This window comes from Ruditapes philippinarum, unplaced genomic scaffold (assembly GCF_026571515.1).
Source record: "Ruditapes philippinarum isolate M1 unplaced genomic scaffold, ASM2657151v2 ctg457_1_1_1_1, whole genome shotgun sequence".
In the NCBI taxonomy this organism is placed as follows: Eukaryota; Metazoa; Mollusca; class Bivalvia; order Venerida; family Veneridae; genus Ruditapes; species Ruditapes philippinarum.
The window spans coordinates 87,246-104,845 of NW_026854735.1; the positions used below are offsets into that span (position 1 = coordinate 87,246).

A 17,600-nucleotide genomic window follows, 5' to 3' on the forward strand; every position below is an offset into this window, starting at 1 on the left:
AAACATTCCCTGACCATATGGGTCGTGTTCATGCCTTGACGACGGAAACACTCGTTTCACTTTCACGAATAAATATCTTCGAATACCCTGCTGGACGGCGATTCATAGCATTTTTTGAATACTAATGCTTATATTGTTATAAGGGTAAAAACATGTACCAAATTCATTTTAGTGACCGACCAACAAAATACGATAGAAACAACCTGATGAAAATCAAACCGAGCCTGCAACATTTTCAATTCTGCCATGTTTTGGCTTTCTCTAGGGATTCTGTTTTTCTGTATTTGGTTCGTAATTTCGATTTTTTTCATCAAGGTAGTTTTATGTTATAAGCAGAGTATGACATTTCAATACCCAGGGCTGGTAATCAGAACTCCGTCGCATCCTACAATTTGTAAACAAATGCCGCCATGTTGGAAAGAAAATGTTGTTTTTTGTTTAATACTCTTTTTGTTACATATGATATATGTATTTACACGCTCCACAATTTTCCGCTTCATTTGGTATATGTTGTTAGCACAACTATTGGAGTTATGAAGTCCTAATTAGCTTTTTATCTCCTACGTATATATATAGGACTAAATAAGTCCATAGTACTACGTAGGATTTTGTAAGTCCAACGTAGGATTTTATAACTTCTACGAAGGAGAAAACTTATAAAGCCCTACGTAGGAGTTACAAACTCCTAATTAGGTTCTTTTATCTCCTACGTAGGAGTTACAAAGTGCTACGTAGGACTTATAAACTCTTTATTAAATCTTTTTTTATCTCGAACGTAGGAGTTACAAAGTCCTACGTAGGACTTATAAACTTCTAATTAGGCTTTTTAGCTCCTACGTAAAACACTACTACGTATAAGTTACAAACTCGTAATTAGGCTTTTTTTTACAAAGTCCTACGTAGGGCTTTATAAGTGTTCTCCTACGTAGGACTTTATAAGTCCTAAGTAGAACTTTATTAGTTCTAAGTAGAACTTTGTAAGTCCTACGTAGGATTTGATAACGTCTACGCAGGAGAAAACTTATAAAGCCCTACGTAGGAGTTACAAAGTCCTAAGTAGGACCTATAAACTCCTATTTAGTTTTTTGATCTCCTGCGTAGAACTTATAAACTCCTAATAAGGCTTTTTTATCTCCTACGTAGGACTTATAAACTCCAATTAAGGTTTTTTTATCTCCTACGTAGGAGATATACTTTTTATAGAACATGTTAAATTCGCTTCCGTACGTTTAAGAGTTAACCATAAACTTCAAAATATAATTTTGCATCATTTACTAAAATTTCATTTAAAAGTGATGTTTATTTTCCAAGAAAATAATGATTTTTAAGAAATGATACGACGCAGTTGAAAGAAAATATGATACGACGCTGTTGTGCAGTTGTATTTTTGGTAATCTTTTCAAAAGGAATTGTTTTGGCAATAAAAGCAATAAAAGTCTATTTTACCAAAAAAGAAAAGAAAAAAATGGATTCAGCAATATCAACAAAACTTCATAAAAATTCTGGCCCGCTTTTATGGAGGCATGTAAATTGTCCCTTTTCAAAACTACTTTTGACAATGCGAACGTGTATATCTAGCATTTTAGTGTATCTGTGCATAGCAAATAATATGCCTCTTAATCCAATCTTTTAATTGAAGGCACCCGTTTTCAAATAACAAATTTACATGTAGATCATAACAACTGACCTAACATTGAAAACAACAACAAATTTAAATGCTATATGTACCTGAGATATACAACTGAAATGTAAAATTCGTTAAGAAAACGTGTTTCCAGTTGTAGAACTACAATAAAAAGTGGTAGGCATGCACGTTCGCATTTTCAAAGTAATTTTTAAAAGGAACACTTTACATGTCTGGAATTTTGACAACAAACGCCCTTCATAAGCTTTGAGCTGCAAGTTCGCTATTACTTTTTATAATGCTTCTTAGAAAATATCCCTGCGTCTTAACATAACGGCACCGTCGACACTTTAACTAGTTCCCTCCAAATTAAAAAAAATTACGTTGAATAAGAATTTTTGGCTTTAATATTCAATAAACACTATGAAAGGTCATTTGATTATCCGTATGCAGTGCATTTTGTACATGCTTAGTTTTTTTTTACTAGAATTTATACCAGATAAAATACTTCAGTCAGTGCTTATATTTATACAATACATGTATACGTATAAACACTCACCGTAAGAAGGATGTTATAACCACGTTGGGACATATAAGGTCCGAAATGACGAATGTTTTTGTGGGAAACAGCATGTGTCTTTGATATAAATCACAAAACTTTGATAACATAGACCAAATAAAATTATGTGTCTGAAGTGAATGACCACAAATAAAAGAGCAACCGCTTAAATCTTTCTTCTTCTTTCACAAGATGTGTTATTAAATATATGGTTTATATTAAACAGTACCGATGTATCAATTTTATTGGATTGGGATATAAAATTATCAAAATTATCAAAATGAGAACTTTTCTACGCTTGACAAACACAAAACATTTTGTTCGTGCTTTTAAAACAGCCGGTAAGTGGACTATTTCAAAATACAATTATTATTTACACTTACATTTTTTTCCGATTCCGTTCAACTTGGGCGATTTTTTGTCAAAAAGACAAATGTTTTACAAAAAAAAAAACGGAAAGATACCTTTTCGCCTTGACAAAAACTTTAAGCACAACGATAAAAGGCGTGGCGAAATGAAAGTTTTTTTCAATCATTATGAATGAAATAAATTGATTTGTGTTTAAACGTCTAATTAAATCGAATTAAAATCAGTCGACTTACACTTCATGATCTCATTTAACGTTTCCGTAGATGCCCCACTTTTTTATTCCTCTTTTAGAAGTACAAATGAAAAGGGCCATTTTCTTACTAAAATAGACAGCGAAATACAAAGCAAAGCTTATTAAATTTCCGAGATGATATTATGATGTTTTATCGAGATAGGAAAATCAACATTTTTACTACGGTTTCTCGTCTTCGCACTTCCGTGTTCTTATGGAATACCGCAAATTACATATAGTTTATACTACGTATAGTTATTTTTGGTACATTTTAGTCAACGTGCATGATTTAAAGTTTCGTGAAGCGTCAAATGATGACAAAAGTACCATCTTGTCACTCCGGCATAATGTTTACCGAGGGCTGGACTATCTACCAGACCAGTTTGATTATTTTCTACATGATGACAACAGACGCTGCATTGTTGGCGAGTTAGATGGAACGCTTGTAAGTAAAAAATTGAAAAAAAAAGTGTATTTGAAGAGAATGTTTGAAAAACTTTAAAGTTAACGAATAACTATTAAGAACGTAATTATATTCTACAGGATTGTCACGAGATAAAATATATACAAACTATTTATATCATAATGTATGATATGAATAGTATTATCATTGGATGTAAATTCAGTGCTAATTTACAAAGTTTTGTAATCTGAGTTAATTCCCTTCTACTTTTAAATCAGGTTTCGTTCGGTGTAATTCTTTTCCTCGACGGTGGGGAATCTATTCTTGGACAAGCTGGTCGTGTACATGAAACATATGAGGGCCAAGGACTATTTGGGTAGATATATATTAATACTTGAGAAAATATGAATAACGTTATTTTCTCATGAATATTTTGTCGTCACGTAGTTTAAAAATGCACATAGTTAAACAGTTTCTAAAGTTCCCGCTGTCTTCCAATTACAATGCCTAACGGCAAGTCACATTTGTACATATATTAATGTCTTGTCGAGAAATTTAAAAGTTAGTTCAAAAAGTACCCAATGTACCTACCTCTCGGCGTTTAAGGTTTAAATTGACTGCAGGCCTACCCTGTTACATTAATTTATCATTAAAAAATAGATCGATTTATGTTCAAAATCATCTTCGTACTAGGTCAAGCGATGTCCGACCGGGACAATTTTCGCTAAACGCTCGATTTTTTGCCAAACAAAAAAGATAAATCATTTCTTAGTAGATTGAACTTTAATTGGAGAAAATTGGTTGAAAATTAACAAAGATCTGGGACTTTCAATAAGGCCGGGTGATAGTTGCTCTGGTGAACCTTTCTACCTTTTCTTTATTTACAGTATAAATGATTAAACAATATTTTATTAATAAAAAATGGGTGTGGTAATGTACATGTATACTATCCAAGCTACGTACCAACTATCTGAAGTAAACAGTATTAACTTTGATAAAAAGTAATGGGTGGCCAACCCATGTGATCTTGACATCAGAAATAATATGAAGTTGAATTGCCGATATAAATCCATATTTTCAAACTAGTTCTCTTATTTCAAAACCATTTTCAAAACGAATTGAAGCAAGTCACAAGGCACGTGGGATAGCCACCCTGAAGAAGTAACTGTTCTTTTTATTTCAGTGCTATGAATCAGTATTTCAACAAAATAGCGATTGAACATGGATGTAAACGTCGTGTGGCACTAGTCGAGACCTCTTTTAACAAGTACACTAGATCGGAAAAATTTAAACTCTCTCATGTTGAAATAGCTTCAAAGGTTAGGTTAACCCACAGGAACTTGAAATTCTATCAATATTAATGATAATATCCTAAATATACCTCCTATACAGTATAAATAAATACAAGGAATAAAACGCTTTTTCCCCACCCCAACATAATATCAACAAAACAACGGATCAAAAATAATATATCGGGCCATTTCGATAAAGCCTCGGTCTCACTTACTCCGGCAGAGCCCAGGACCATCCCGGTAAGTTACAGGGATGATCCGGGACGATCCGGGATGAAATTATTGTTGCGGTCACACTTACCCCGGCAGCACTACGGTAGTTCCCTACTAACCACCCAGGATGCGCTCCGGATCATCGAGGCAGAGCCCAGATGAAGCTACGGTTCATGCCGATGCTTCCCCGGTCGTTCCCGGATGACGCCGGAAGAGCCCTGGTTGACCCAGGCAGAACCCCGGTCGATCCAGGCAGAGTCCCGGCAGAGCCCAGGACGATCCAGGCAGAGCCCCGGTAGAACCCCGGTGGATTGAAAACGCCCGAAAATGATAACATTGATACATAATTTTTATTTAATATAATATCTATTGTTCCAGAATAGTAATTCATGATGATTTTCTGAAAAATCCTTATGCCATACTGGATAGAAGGGAAATGGGAAGGCTTTTAATACAAACAAGTGCAATCATCGCAAATTGTCGTTATTCTTTTGAAATGATCCGGGCTTTGCCGGGGCTCTACCGGGGGGGGGGGCTCTGCCTGTAGTTACCGGGGCTCTGCCGGCATATACCGGGGCTCTACCGTAGCTCTACCGGCTATATCATACCCCGGATCATCCCCGGTTTGTGCCGGCAGAGCTACGGTGCTTTCCCGGTATAACCCCGGTCGTTCCCGGCAGAGCTAAGGATGAAGCCGGCAAAGCTATACCTTCCCGGATCATCCCGGACCACCCCGGTAATATTAAATATCTTATTCCATCCGGGGTCGAATGTCGGATGTTCCCGGATCATCCCGGATCATCTAGGACGTTGCCGGCAGAGTTACGGATGTACCCCGGTTGTTCCCGGTCGTACCCAGGTCGTTCCCGGATCACCCCGGACGTCTACCGGGGCTCTGCCGGGGCTCTGCCGGGATGTAAGTGAGACTGTTGCTTAACAATACATAAATGCATCAAATGTCACCGATAACTTTTTTTAATCGCGTAGCTATGTAGGAATAAGATCTGAGTTTGTCGCCGACTCCATTTCGTGACGTCATTGGATGTTGATTCGAGGAAAATAATATTTATTAAAATTATTTTTAACAAGTTCCAAAAAATAATAAGTTTGCAAGTAAAATACTGTCAAACTAGAACAAATGACTAATTTCTTTCTTACGACATGGCTGAATTTATTTGCTGGGCCATATCAAATAGAGAGTATTCAAATATTTTTTTAAAACAAAAGTACTATTTCAAAGTTTTACCGTTCTTGTTTGCGGTTTCCCTTTCAAATGTATTAATAAAAGTAATTTGTTAAAAAGGTTTTACATAATGATGTTTAAATCTATTTACATAGAATGATTTGTATAAAAGTTTAATACATACCTGTTATTTTTTGGAACTTATTAAGAATAATTTTAATAAATATTATTCTCCTCGAATCAAAATCCAGTGACGTCACGGAATGGAGTCGGCGACAAACTCAGATTGCGGGAAATAATCAGAAAATTTTGAATTATTCCTACACATCTACGCGATTTTAAAAAAGTTATCGGTGGTATTTGATGCATTTATGTATTGTTTATCGAAATGGTCCGATAGATTATTTTGATCCGTTGTTTTGTTGACTTGTTCGGCATAAATTATGTTGGGGTGGGGAAAAGGCGTTTCATTCTTTGTGTTTATTTATACTGTATAGGGGGTATATTTTGGATATTATCATTAATATTGATAGAATTTCAAGTTCCTGTGGGTTAACGTAATACAATATTACTTTACTGAATATAAGAAGATTACATGACACGTCAGAAATGTATATAATTTATCGAGTATATTAAAGTGGGTGGTGGTAATATTGGTAGTTTTCACTCCGGATCACGGCAGTAAGCCACATTGAATTTACCAAAGCACAGTTCAGCCACCGCACCGTTCCTGGGCAAGCTGTCAAGCAATTTACCAGTACTAGTTGCCTTCACTTTCGCAAGGAACTGAAATTTCTGTACATGCCAGAGCAGAGGTACAGTGCGAATGACCGTAGAAAGGTTTTCTTGATCAATCACAACGAAAATGACCAGCACCGTCCGGAATCGAACTCGGGTCGCCCGATTCACAGTCCAACGCTCTACCTATTGAGCTAACCTTACGGCTTAAATTAAAGTGGGTGATTGTCTCATGGTCTTTGCGGCTCATGATTTGGATCTTGGCCTCGAACCACACACAAGTCACGACCATATTTCCTCATCTGACATTAGATATTGTAAGTTCAGGAAGCGGACTTTGAGACTGATTCAAAAATAAACCCGATGCTTTAATCAGCTTAAGATATGCTTTTTATCTAATGTTTATGTCGACTCGTAAGATTACGAAAGTACGACAAAATGTTACTTTGTGTTGTCATGTTTTCGACCATTTTGCCCTGCCAGGCGAAAGTACAACAAAGCCGAAAAACGACAAAGAAGAAAAGACAACAGGTGGAAATACGAAACTTTAAAGACTCGATTCTGTGATTGCGACTTTTTGTTTTGTATTTTATGCAAGTAGACGTTTAAAGTGTTGTATTTTTACCATTATAGTCTGTCCCATTAAAAATGGAAATGAACTTTTGCCTGCAATGAATTAACAAAACGAGGTTGAACAAAAATTAAACTTTTTTTGTAAACTAGAAAAAAGTCACCCTCGAGATTTTTCAGGATTTTTCTCTAAAATGTCTACTTTTCTTGTGAAAGCAAATTTTGATTCTCTATGGTAAATCTCTGTTGTTTATTTTCCGTAGCCATTGCCGAAGTACTCTTCATTTGAAGATGAACTGGAGAAAGCACGTGTCATGTTTCTAAAATATACAAGAGGTTCTCGGGGTCGTTTCAAGGTTATTTTACAAAGCTTGATCTACAAGATGTAACAGTTTAGTTGCAATGCATGATGGAAAACTTTAAAAATGAAAAATAAGCAACAAGAACATCGAGTAACATGGAGTAGATCTGGAAATTGCCATTACTTTTAAGCTGAATAGAATCCCTATGAATTTCGAAATAGATCTTTATAAACGTCACGACAAATTCGCACTCAGAAGATTCCTTCATTGCCAGTTTCTATCCAGTTTAAGCGTTGAGATAAATTTGTCTTGATGGCATTTAAAATAATTTTTGTATGTACACAGATTTTGCAAATTAACTGTTAAAATTACACCTTCAATTCATATATTAATAATAAAACTTTTGATAACATTTAAATAATTTTAAACACACTTAATGACATGAATCTATAACAGTACAATACTTCTTCCATTAATTACATATAACCTTCGTTTTGATTTTATGTTTTTAAACTATTTTATATATTTTTCAGAAATGATTTCCCTATATATTATCTCGTTATTCAAGACTTCTGTAAATCCTACTCTTTTAGCTACAAAATATACAATACGCGGTATTTTTTCTCCCGCGAAAAATATGCAATTGTTTTTTCACTGAATATTTTCAAATTTTAGGAAGGCTAAAATTATTGAGGACGTCACTCGGTGTTTCTCTTTGACTCGATCTCCCATTCATATTAACATAATACACTTGTATGTAACACTTTGAGTCTACAAAAAAACACACACACTTATTGTCGCTTATTGAACGCTTCAATTCAAACTTATTTTCTTAATAATATCAAATCACTGCCGGTATTTCTGGACATTTTGAGACGGAAAGTTAATCTGTATTTACGAGCTTAAAGTGTATAGGACTACGTTTGATTGCTCAAACTAGAAAGAATGATATTATATTCTTATAATTTACATTTTCCTCGAATTACCGCGAGCCTGTGTTCTCTTATTAGCGAGGGAGCTAGTTAAAGTGACACTGTGGTTACAAGCAAACCAATGCTGAACGTATAGTGAATCAGTTCTACTTTCTATATATTTCTTGTCAGATTTGCATGATAATGTAGTATTTGTTGGCGATTTCTTGCGAAAGTTGAAACCTACGGAAAGTTTAGCGCACGAACGTCGCACCCGAAATAAGAAAGGTAACATATTTTGTATCCAATCGAACCTGGTCAATGTAATTATTTTTGAATAGACGTGACAGAATTCAGACAACTACAGAATTATGTAAATAAAACATTAATTAGCGAAAAAACAGTTTTATAGTCTTCTAGCTAGTGTTCCCGTTCCCCTACGACGCTGATATTTTCACTTCAAATGATTTTGATTATTTTAAATAATGGTTTGCTAGTAAAATTGCCTTTCGTTAGGTAGGTAGGTAGGTAGGTACAATATAAAAACAAAAAAAACTTAAAAAAACAAAACTTTGGAAACTGCAAGATGTCATATAAATAAAATATTAAACTTTAATATTTCCTTTAACTTTGCTAAAGGAAAACAATAAAAATGAAGATCAATATCTAGTCATACTAGTGAATTTAATTATGACACCAACTTTGTTCTCATTTTTCTTTTTAATGATAACATTTAGCTATTGATCAGTAAGTAAAGAAGAATAATCATTTTTTTATAATTACTGAGTACATTTCACGTTAATTGTGAGACGAACCCTAAATGACGTCTAAATGGGCGCCGCCATTTTGAAATGGACGTCACGTCAGGCTACAACGTAAGTCAACGGGAAAAAATATAATTTTAACATTTTGACCATATTATTGACTTCATGAAAAAATGAAAAACATGCCTAGAAATATTGATGTCAGGGTTAACATGACATTAATTTAAATGATTTTACTATTATATTAAATAAAATATGGAATATTCAAATTTGATGGGACAGACTATAGTCTGTAACGTTTTTGTACTTTCGTGCAGGTTGGGCAAAATATAGTTACCACGAAAACACAACAAGTCATTGATTGCCTTTTCGTCCTAAAACACACACACAGGAAATACCGGTAGCATAAATCAGACACCCAATAAATGTCCCCTTTATTAGTTTTGACAAGCATTATCTCTTTTACAGTTACATTATGTTGGTGTTGTGACTGAGGAAATTAGACTTAAGCTAGAAGAGCCATTATTCCAGGAGCATGATCATTCAGAGATCATTTATATAGCACCAAGAGATATGCATATTGTATTCAATTCTACACAAGTAAGTAATGCACTGTTTCCAAAAAACAGAATTTTGCTGGATTTTGCACCGTATAGATGTATGAAAGAAAATGTCAAATTATTAAATGGAAGGAATACAAATTTCTATTCTACAATCAGATTGACCTCAAATGGCGTCAGAGGTCTGTTAACTGCCGGAAGTAGTTTTAAATGCAGAAATCCACCAGAATCGTATACAATTGATATATTTGGAACAGACGCATCGGATTTAGAAAATCACTTGCTTTTTCATCTATCAAAAGCGTTGAAGCAAATTCCAGGGGTATTTTGTTTGCAGATATTTACTGAGAGAGGGTATATAGCTCAGCAGCTTTGTAAATCTCTAACAAAACTTGACATACCAAAATGTGACTGGTTTGTAAGTGGAGGTGTCACAACAAAAACAATAGTAGAAGAAGAACTGAGATAGACTCCGGTTGTATAAAATAATTATTGCATTGTCGTCTTTTAAATGCTTGTGTAAATGAACATTTTCAATTCTTACAAAATCTGTAAAGAATCAAAGCACAGAATGCGCTGAATTTGTTCGGGTCTCAGAATGTCAGAAAGGTGAAGGTTGTGAGATAATAAACCAATTTGTTTTTGTATAGTGCCAGCAATGCTGTTTTCAGTGTTATAACTGGGGGACATTGGCTATAAATCTAATTGCTGATATTCAATTCAATGTTTATGCATAATCCGGCCATCGTATCCAAGGGGACGATAAGTTTTTTAAAAATATTTTTTTTGTCAGAGCGAATTCAATGACATCGGTATCATGTAAACGCTTGAAAATATGTTTATTTCTTACTATGCACGCGCATTCTCGATGTCAAAACTATAGTACATGTATCCATTTTATATTAAATCTTAAAAAAAAACCTTCTTCAAAAAGTTTAGTACGTGTTATAAACTTATATAACATTTTAAATGCTGTGGGCAACGTCCCCAGAGACGACGACCGGATTATTTATTGTCGCGATATGAAATATTCGATCATTTTTTTTGCCTCGTAAAGGGAAGTTTTCCGAGAAGAAGGTTTTATCGGGGGTCTTTTATTTTATAAAATGGGGCTTGGTTTGTTTTGGGGGAAGTGTCTCAATGACTTTTTCACAGATTTTTTTTGTGTTTTTATAGTATTTCTTATTATTTAAAAGTGCTGTGGATAACGTCCCCGGGGACGATGACCGGATTATACAGCCGCGATATGAAATAAACGATAATTTCTTTTGCCTTGTAAAGGGGAGTTTTCCCTCTTGGGAGGTCTTTTAGTTTATAAAATTGGGTTTGGTTTGGTTTGGGGAAGTATCTTAATGACTTTTTCAAAAAATATGTGTTTTTATAGTAATTTTCATTACTTGAAAGTGATGTGGGCAACGTCCTCGGGGACAAAGACCGGATTTTATATACACGGCGGCGACATACATATTCGATCATTTATTTTAAATATATTTATCATAGGTTACAGTAAATCATCTAGTTTCACCCTTTAAGGTTGTAGTATTTATGGTATTCAGTTTTGCACGGATTTTCCGTGCGTGTAAAGTATTGATAATCGTTGTTAAGATTTTTTCCTCATTCGAAGTCTTTGCATTGTGCAGTAAACACATACATTACGATTTCATAAATGGCTTAATCAGAAGATAGAATTATAGATAGTTCGTCCTTCAGTGATAGAAATGGAAATACAGATGGCTCTGTAGATGAATCTTCCATTGAGCAATTTGGTTTGATGCGCTCTTATTTCGACCAGCATTTCAAGTCATTGAAAAGAGAATTGAGAGAAGAATTACACTCCTCTTCGACTTCCACACTAAGGCGTTTCAAGGATGTTTCGTCCATAGGAACTCGAGAACGGGACCGCAGATTGCGGCGCATATTTTCGATCGTGTAACGGTTTTTAAGAACGTTTCTGCTACATTTAAATAATTATCCGAGCATATGGTCTCAAACAATTGTTATCACTTGAACCCAATCTGTTCCTTTTAAAACTGGTCAAATTTTACGGTATTATAAAAAAGACAAGGAGTGACATCCGCCATTTGCCGCAACGTTCAGCTTTGGCTACACTTGATCAATCGCAACTACTCGGCCCTTTCCGTCAGTCTTCGGATAAGGACCTCAAACACAATACTATGAATACACAGAACGGATGCGGTATTCCGGTCTAACCTACGCTAAGAAACTAAACATGTAAACAAATAGTAATTTAATGCTAGGAGTTGTTGACACGTTTATTTCCAATATATGTAGTAAAAGTCCACCTTAAATAAGTAAATTCATAGGTACAAAAGCAAACAATACATTATTTATATATTTACTAATATGGCTGTAGAAACCGAAAGTACAAAAAAACAACCTGTTGACATTTGGTCGGATTTATTTAAAATTGAACATCAGCTGGCATATTTAAATTACAAATTGTTGCCAGACAAATTTCAAGCATAAGAGTACCGGAACAGACATTAGATGTCAAATATATACATTCGTTTTACATTATCTCTGTTTCTGTTTACATCTGTAAACCACGTGGTAGAACTACTTTCAATCCGTATTGTTTCCGAGGTTAATATTATAGATAATAGCCGAGGCAGTTCCGAATGACACTTGATTACTATTTTTTCAGAATTTTGTTCCCGTTATCGTTGTCAACTATCAGGTATCGTAACGGTTTAATGTTTACACGTGTTGACATGCACTAGTGTTTGACATGTATAGTCGGCATTATAACGGGCGTATTCGTGATATGATTTGTTTACATGGAGAAAACAGGCACTTTAGTAATATGGTCTAATAGATTTTGCCTAACTGAAAAAAAGGAATATTAAAACATGATCCATAGTTAAATATTCAAGGCACTCATCTGGTATTCCTTGTTAGGAAATGTGAAAGTTCCCCATGTATTGAGTGACATAAAGAGAGTACTAGAAAAATTAAAACAAAATCAAGCATATCAAGGGGGGTAACTTACGCCGAACGTTGCGGCAAAATGTCACTCCTTTTCTTTTTTCAATATACCGTAAACTTGACTGATTTTTAAATTAGCAGATTATATTAAATTGAGATAAGATAATTAAAGACCATCCGCTCGTATAATATAAAAAGATATTCAAAGGTCGGACAAACAATATGTAAAGCTGGTACGGATTCGGATTTATGCGCCGCAATATGCGGTCCTGTTCCAGAGTTCCTATTGTTTCGTCATCCAAGGACTTCAAGTATCGAAGTAACAAGAAACAGTTTGTTTTCAATCTTGACGTTGAGGGTTTTGACGACATAAAAGAAGCTACTAAAAGGGGCGAGCAGAATAAAGTCCTAGAATTATCTGAAGCCCTGAGAAAGAAGGTATTTCATAGAAATAAGCTTATCAGAATTGCTGATAAATCTGCAGGTGGCTGGGACACAGTCAAAGAGTACGAGTCAGACGACTTAGCCAGTGACAGTGACGATGATAAACGTCTTAAAAGGGCAGAGAGCAGGGCGCTTGCCAAACTTAAATCTAAGCAGCCGCGGAAGCCTTCCAGCGCTACACCTAGCCCAGGGTTTGCTGATCTTAATGGGTCTTCTACTTCCCCTGGTGTTCCTCCTTCAAATACCAACTTCATGCCTATTTCTCGTGGCTAACGACGCTTCAACAGGGTTATCCAATGTTTTTCATGTGGCGGATGGGGGAATACCCTTTCAATATTCTGAACCAGGGGTCGCCTCAACTTCCGTTTCCGGAACCTTCGTTTCCCCTTGGCAATTCGGACAACAACAACAACAACCTCAAGTCCCGCAGTTCATGCAGCTCAAGCAAGATCAACAGTCTCAAAGCAGTGATGAGGAAGATGAGTATTCATATCTAGATATGATTTAAAATAATGATAAAGACTTTAAAAACATTTTGTTACAAAAAAGATATTTTGAATATCAAAATTTATCCAGTCAAAATAGTATTAATAAATGTAGCGATCTTTCTGATGTTAAAGGTAGTTTGCGTGATCATTATAGATTTTGGGAAGATACCTTAAAGGCACCTGCATTTATTTTGGATGTAATAAAGAACGGCTACAAAATTCCGTTTTTAGAAGTTCCAAAAAGTTATTTCATGAAAAATAAGTCCGCTCTTAAAAATTCAAAATTTGTCTCTGAAGCCGTGGCAAAATTAGTGAGTTCCGGTTCTGTCTTGAAAGTTAGTTTTGTGCCTTATATTGTTAGTCCTTTGTCTGTAGCTGAAAATAGCCAAGGTAAAAAGCGTCTTATTTTGGATTTAAGTGTTTTAAACAAATATGTTTGGAAAGAACATTTGGAAAGTTGCATATGAATATCTTTATAAAAATGGATTTATGTTTAAATTTGATATAACTTCTGATCACCATCACATTAATATATCCACTATCACATTAATATATCCACTACACATTAATATATCCACTACACATTAATATATCCACTATCACATTAATATATCCACTATCACATTAATATATCCACTACACATTAATATATCCACTATCACATTAATATATCCACTATCACATTAATATATCCACTATCACATTAATATATCCACTATCACATTAATATATCCACTACACATCAGTGTTTTTTAGGGTTTTCTTGGTCAGGGAACAATGTTAAAAACTATTACGTTTTCACTGTTTTACCATTTGGTCTTTCACCGTCCCCCTTTTTTTTACCAAATGTTTGAGATATATTGTTAAATACATCCGGGAAAATGGGGTCAGGTTAGTGTTATTTCTAGATGATGGCTGGGATGTAAATAGAAATTATTTACTGACCTTTAAAGATGCTGAATTTGTTAAATCAGTGCTTTTACAGGCTGGTTTTGTTTTGAATTTTCAAAAGTCTGTTCTGGTTCCTACTCAAAATATTGAATGGTTAGGTATAGTTTGGAATTTGCAAGAAAATAGTATCAGTATCCCTAGCAGACGATTAGTCAGTGTTGTAGATCTCTTGCATGCTTATTCAGTAAAAATACATTTTTTGACTGGCAGAGAAATCGCTAGAATAACAGGGAAGATTGTCTCAATGATGCCAGTTATAGGGAATGTTTGCAAACTGATGACAAAAAATCTTCACAGAGCTATAGAATCTAGGTCATCTTGGGATTCGGTTTTAAATATTTCATTTTTCACTGACAGTTTTCAAGAGCTTCATTTCTGGGGAAATCAGTTCAAGGAAACACCTGTAAAGTACCTCTTTACTCACAATGGGTCAGATTCTGTTACTATATTTTCAGATGCAAGTAGTAAAACATGTGGGGCTTTTATAAAAGGCGAAAATGATCAAATCTGTCATAAAAATTGGTCGATTAATGACAAAAAGAAAGTTCTACCTGGAGAGAACTGTCTGTGTTATTTTTTCAATTGAAAGTTTCATGTTAAACTAAAAGACAAGCAAGTGCTTCTTTGTACAGATAATCAAAATTGTGTACGAACTGTAGAAAACTGAAGTACAAAATCTCGTTTGCACGAGATTTCTATTAAAATATTTGATCTATGTTTGAAAGAAAATATTTCGTTGTTAACTGAATGGGTTCCAAGGAGCCAAAACGAAATCGCAGACTGTATAAGCAACTTTTGTGATGTAGATGACTGGGGAGTTTCCGTTGATTTTTTCTGTTTCATGGATGATTTATGGGGCACTCATACGGTTGACAGATTTGCCAATCATTACAACAATAGAATACTTCGATTTAATTCTAGGCTTTGGGTCCCTTAAACAGAGGCAGTGAATGCCTTCTCCTGTTCTTGGGCTGGGGAAAATAATTTGCTTGTGCCCCCTATAAGTATTGTTCCACAGGTTATAAATTACTTGGAGAAGTGCAAAGCTAAGGGAACTTTAATTATTCCAAATTGGCCTTCGGCGCCGTTTTGGCCAATGTTGTTTGGAGACAACAGTATTAAGAAAGCTCATATTCTTTATATTTTAATGTTTTCATCCGGGCAGTATATTTTTGTTCAATACTTAAACAATAACACGATTTTTAGTCCTTGCTATTAGGCTGGATTGTACCAATAATGATGTTTAATATGTTATCGATTTCCGCCGACCTGACGGCGTTGATAGAATTTTCTACCGAACTGACGGCGTAAAGTTGTTGCCGACCTGACGGCTTTATTTAGTTTATGCCGACTGAACTGTTTTAGTTGTTTTTTGACGACCTTATGGTCTATTCATGTTTTTTTGCCGACCTGACGGCGTAGACCTTATTTTTAATCGCCGACCTGACGGCGTACGTAGAGCTTATTTTTATCGCCGACCTGACGGCGTTAATAAATGTTGCCGACCTGATGGCGTTATTAAGACAACTTCTATAATTTGTGTATATATTTTCATGTTTGTGTTTATTTTACATATTTAAAACATATATATGTAATGATATTAATATGAGTATTTACTATATTTCATTCTCTTCTAATACGTTTTGCAGATCTAACTGCACTGAAGATTACCAGAAATCCGGAGTTGTCTTTCCTGGCTGATCGTGTTCCAGATATTGTTCTTCAATCCAAAGCACCTAATACCAGTAAAAAGTAAAAAGAACTTTTCAAGCAAGGAGTCGTTTGGGCATCTAAATTCAGAATTTCCACTTCCGGCTCCGGAATCTGATGTCTGCCTTTATTTGGTTTCGTTAATTCAAAAAGGTAAATCTTTCTCAAGCGTTGACGAGGCATTTTATGCTCATGAATCAGCAGGCTTTTCGAGCAATCCGTGTACGTCGTTCTACGTTATTTCAGCCAGGGAAGCAGCTCATAGGATTCTTGGTCATTCTGTTACCAAAAAGGAACCGATCTCTCCTGATGTATTAAGACAATTAGTCTGTGCCTTTGGTTGTTTAAATGGTTGAGAAATTTAACTATGTGTTTTTTGTCATATGCTGGTGTTTTAAGGTTTTCAGAACTTGTTAATATTAAGCGTTCAGATATATGTTTCTATACAGATCATGTTGAAGTTTTTATTGTTCAAAGTAAAACTGATGTTTATAGGGATGGCGATCGTTGTTTGATTGCAAAAACGGGTTGTGATACTTGCCCAGTTAATATGTTGCAAATATACATCAATAGCGCAAATATTAGAGTTGATTCTAATGAATATATTTTTCGTGCGCTTACTTTTTGTAAAAAAAGATAATTGCTACAAATTAAGAGAGTCAAAATCGTTATCTTACAGTCGAGCTAGAGAGAATTTGCTTAACATGCTAGAGTCAATTAGTTTAAACAAACAGCTTTTTGGGCTGCATAGTTTAAGATCTGGTGGTGATGGGTTTTCCTGATCGTTTATTTAAGCGGCATGGTCGAGGGAAAAGTGATCGAGCTAAAGATGGCTATGTTAAAGATGATATTGATAAAAGATTACTTGTTTCGAAATCTTTGGGAATTTAATCATTTGTCTGGCATTTCAATGCAATGCTTTATAAATTATTATTTTATGTACCGTTCTTTGTTGGTCGATATTATTATTGTATAACACAATGCACAAGACAATTCCTAAATAGCATTTTGTTGTTTTTGTTATCTTTTTCTCAGAGTTGATTTACCTTATTAGATGGTAAATGATTTATTTCCGGTTGAGAGAAACGAATTAGGAAATAAATATATTTATCAATAGGTTAAAGTAAATCATCTAGTTTTAGTGAGTATCACTCTTTAAGGTTGTAGTATTTATGGTATTCAGTTTTGCACGGATTTTCCGTGCGTTGTAAAGTATTGATAATCGTTGTTAAGATTTTTTCCTCATTCGAAGTCTTTTGCATTTTGCAGATAACACATACATTACGTTTCCCAGCCCACCCATCCGTTTTTTAGCATAAAGGATTTTAAATGTTTATTTTG

The 17,600-nt window shown here is 34.8% G+C and overlaps 1 protein-coding gene across 2 annotated transcripts; it reads left to right on the forward strand.

The window, feature by feature from the left end:
- Positions 1–1,082: 1,082 nt before the first annotated feature.
- Positions 1,083–17,205, forward strand: LOC132740895 (histidine N-acetyltransferase-like). 2 transcript variants are annotated; one of them, XM_060728944.1, is made up of 6 exons: positions 1,087–2,524; positions 3,060–3,229; positions 3,466–3,563; positions 4,371–4,506; positions 9,629–9,760; positions 16,199–17,205. In XM_060728944.1, the coding sequence occupies exons 1-6, from the start codon at positions 2,392–2,394 to the stop codon at positions 16,202–16,204; spliced, it is 675 nt and encodes a 224-aa protein (XP_060584927.1). In that variant the 5' UTR covers positions 1,087–2,391; the 3' UTR covers positions 16,205–17,205. The 2 variants fall into 2 exon arrangements, with proteins under 2 accessions (XP_060584926.1, XP_060584927.1); XM_060728943.1 differs by having other exon boundaries at positions 1,083–2,524; positions 9,629–17,205.
- Positions 17,206–17,600: the final 395 nt, after the last annotated feature.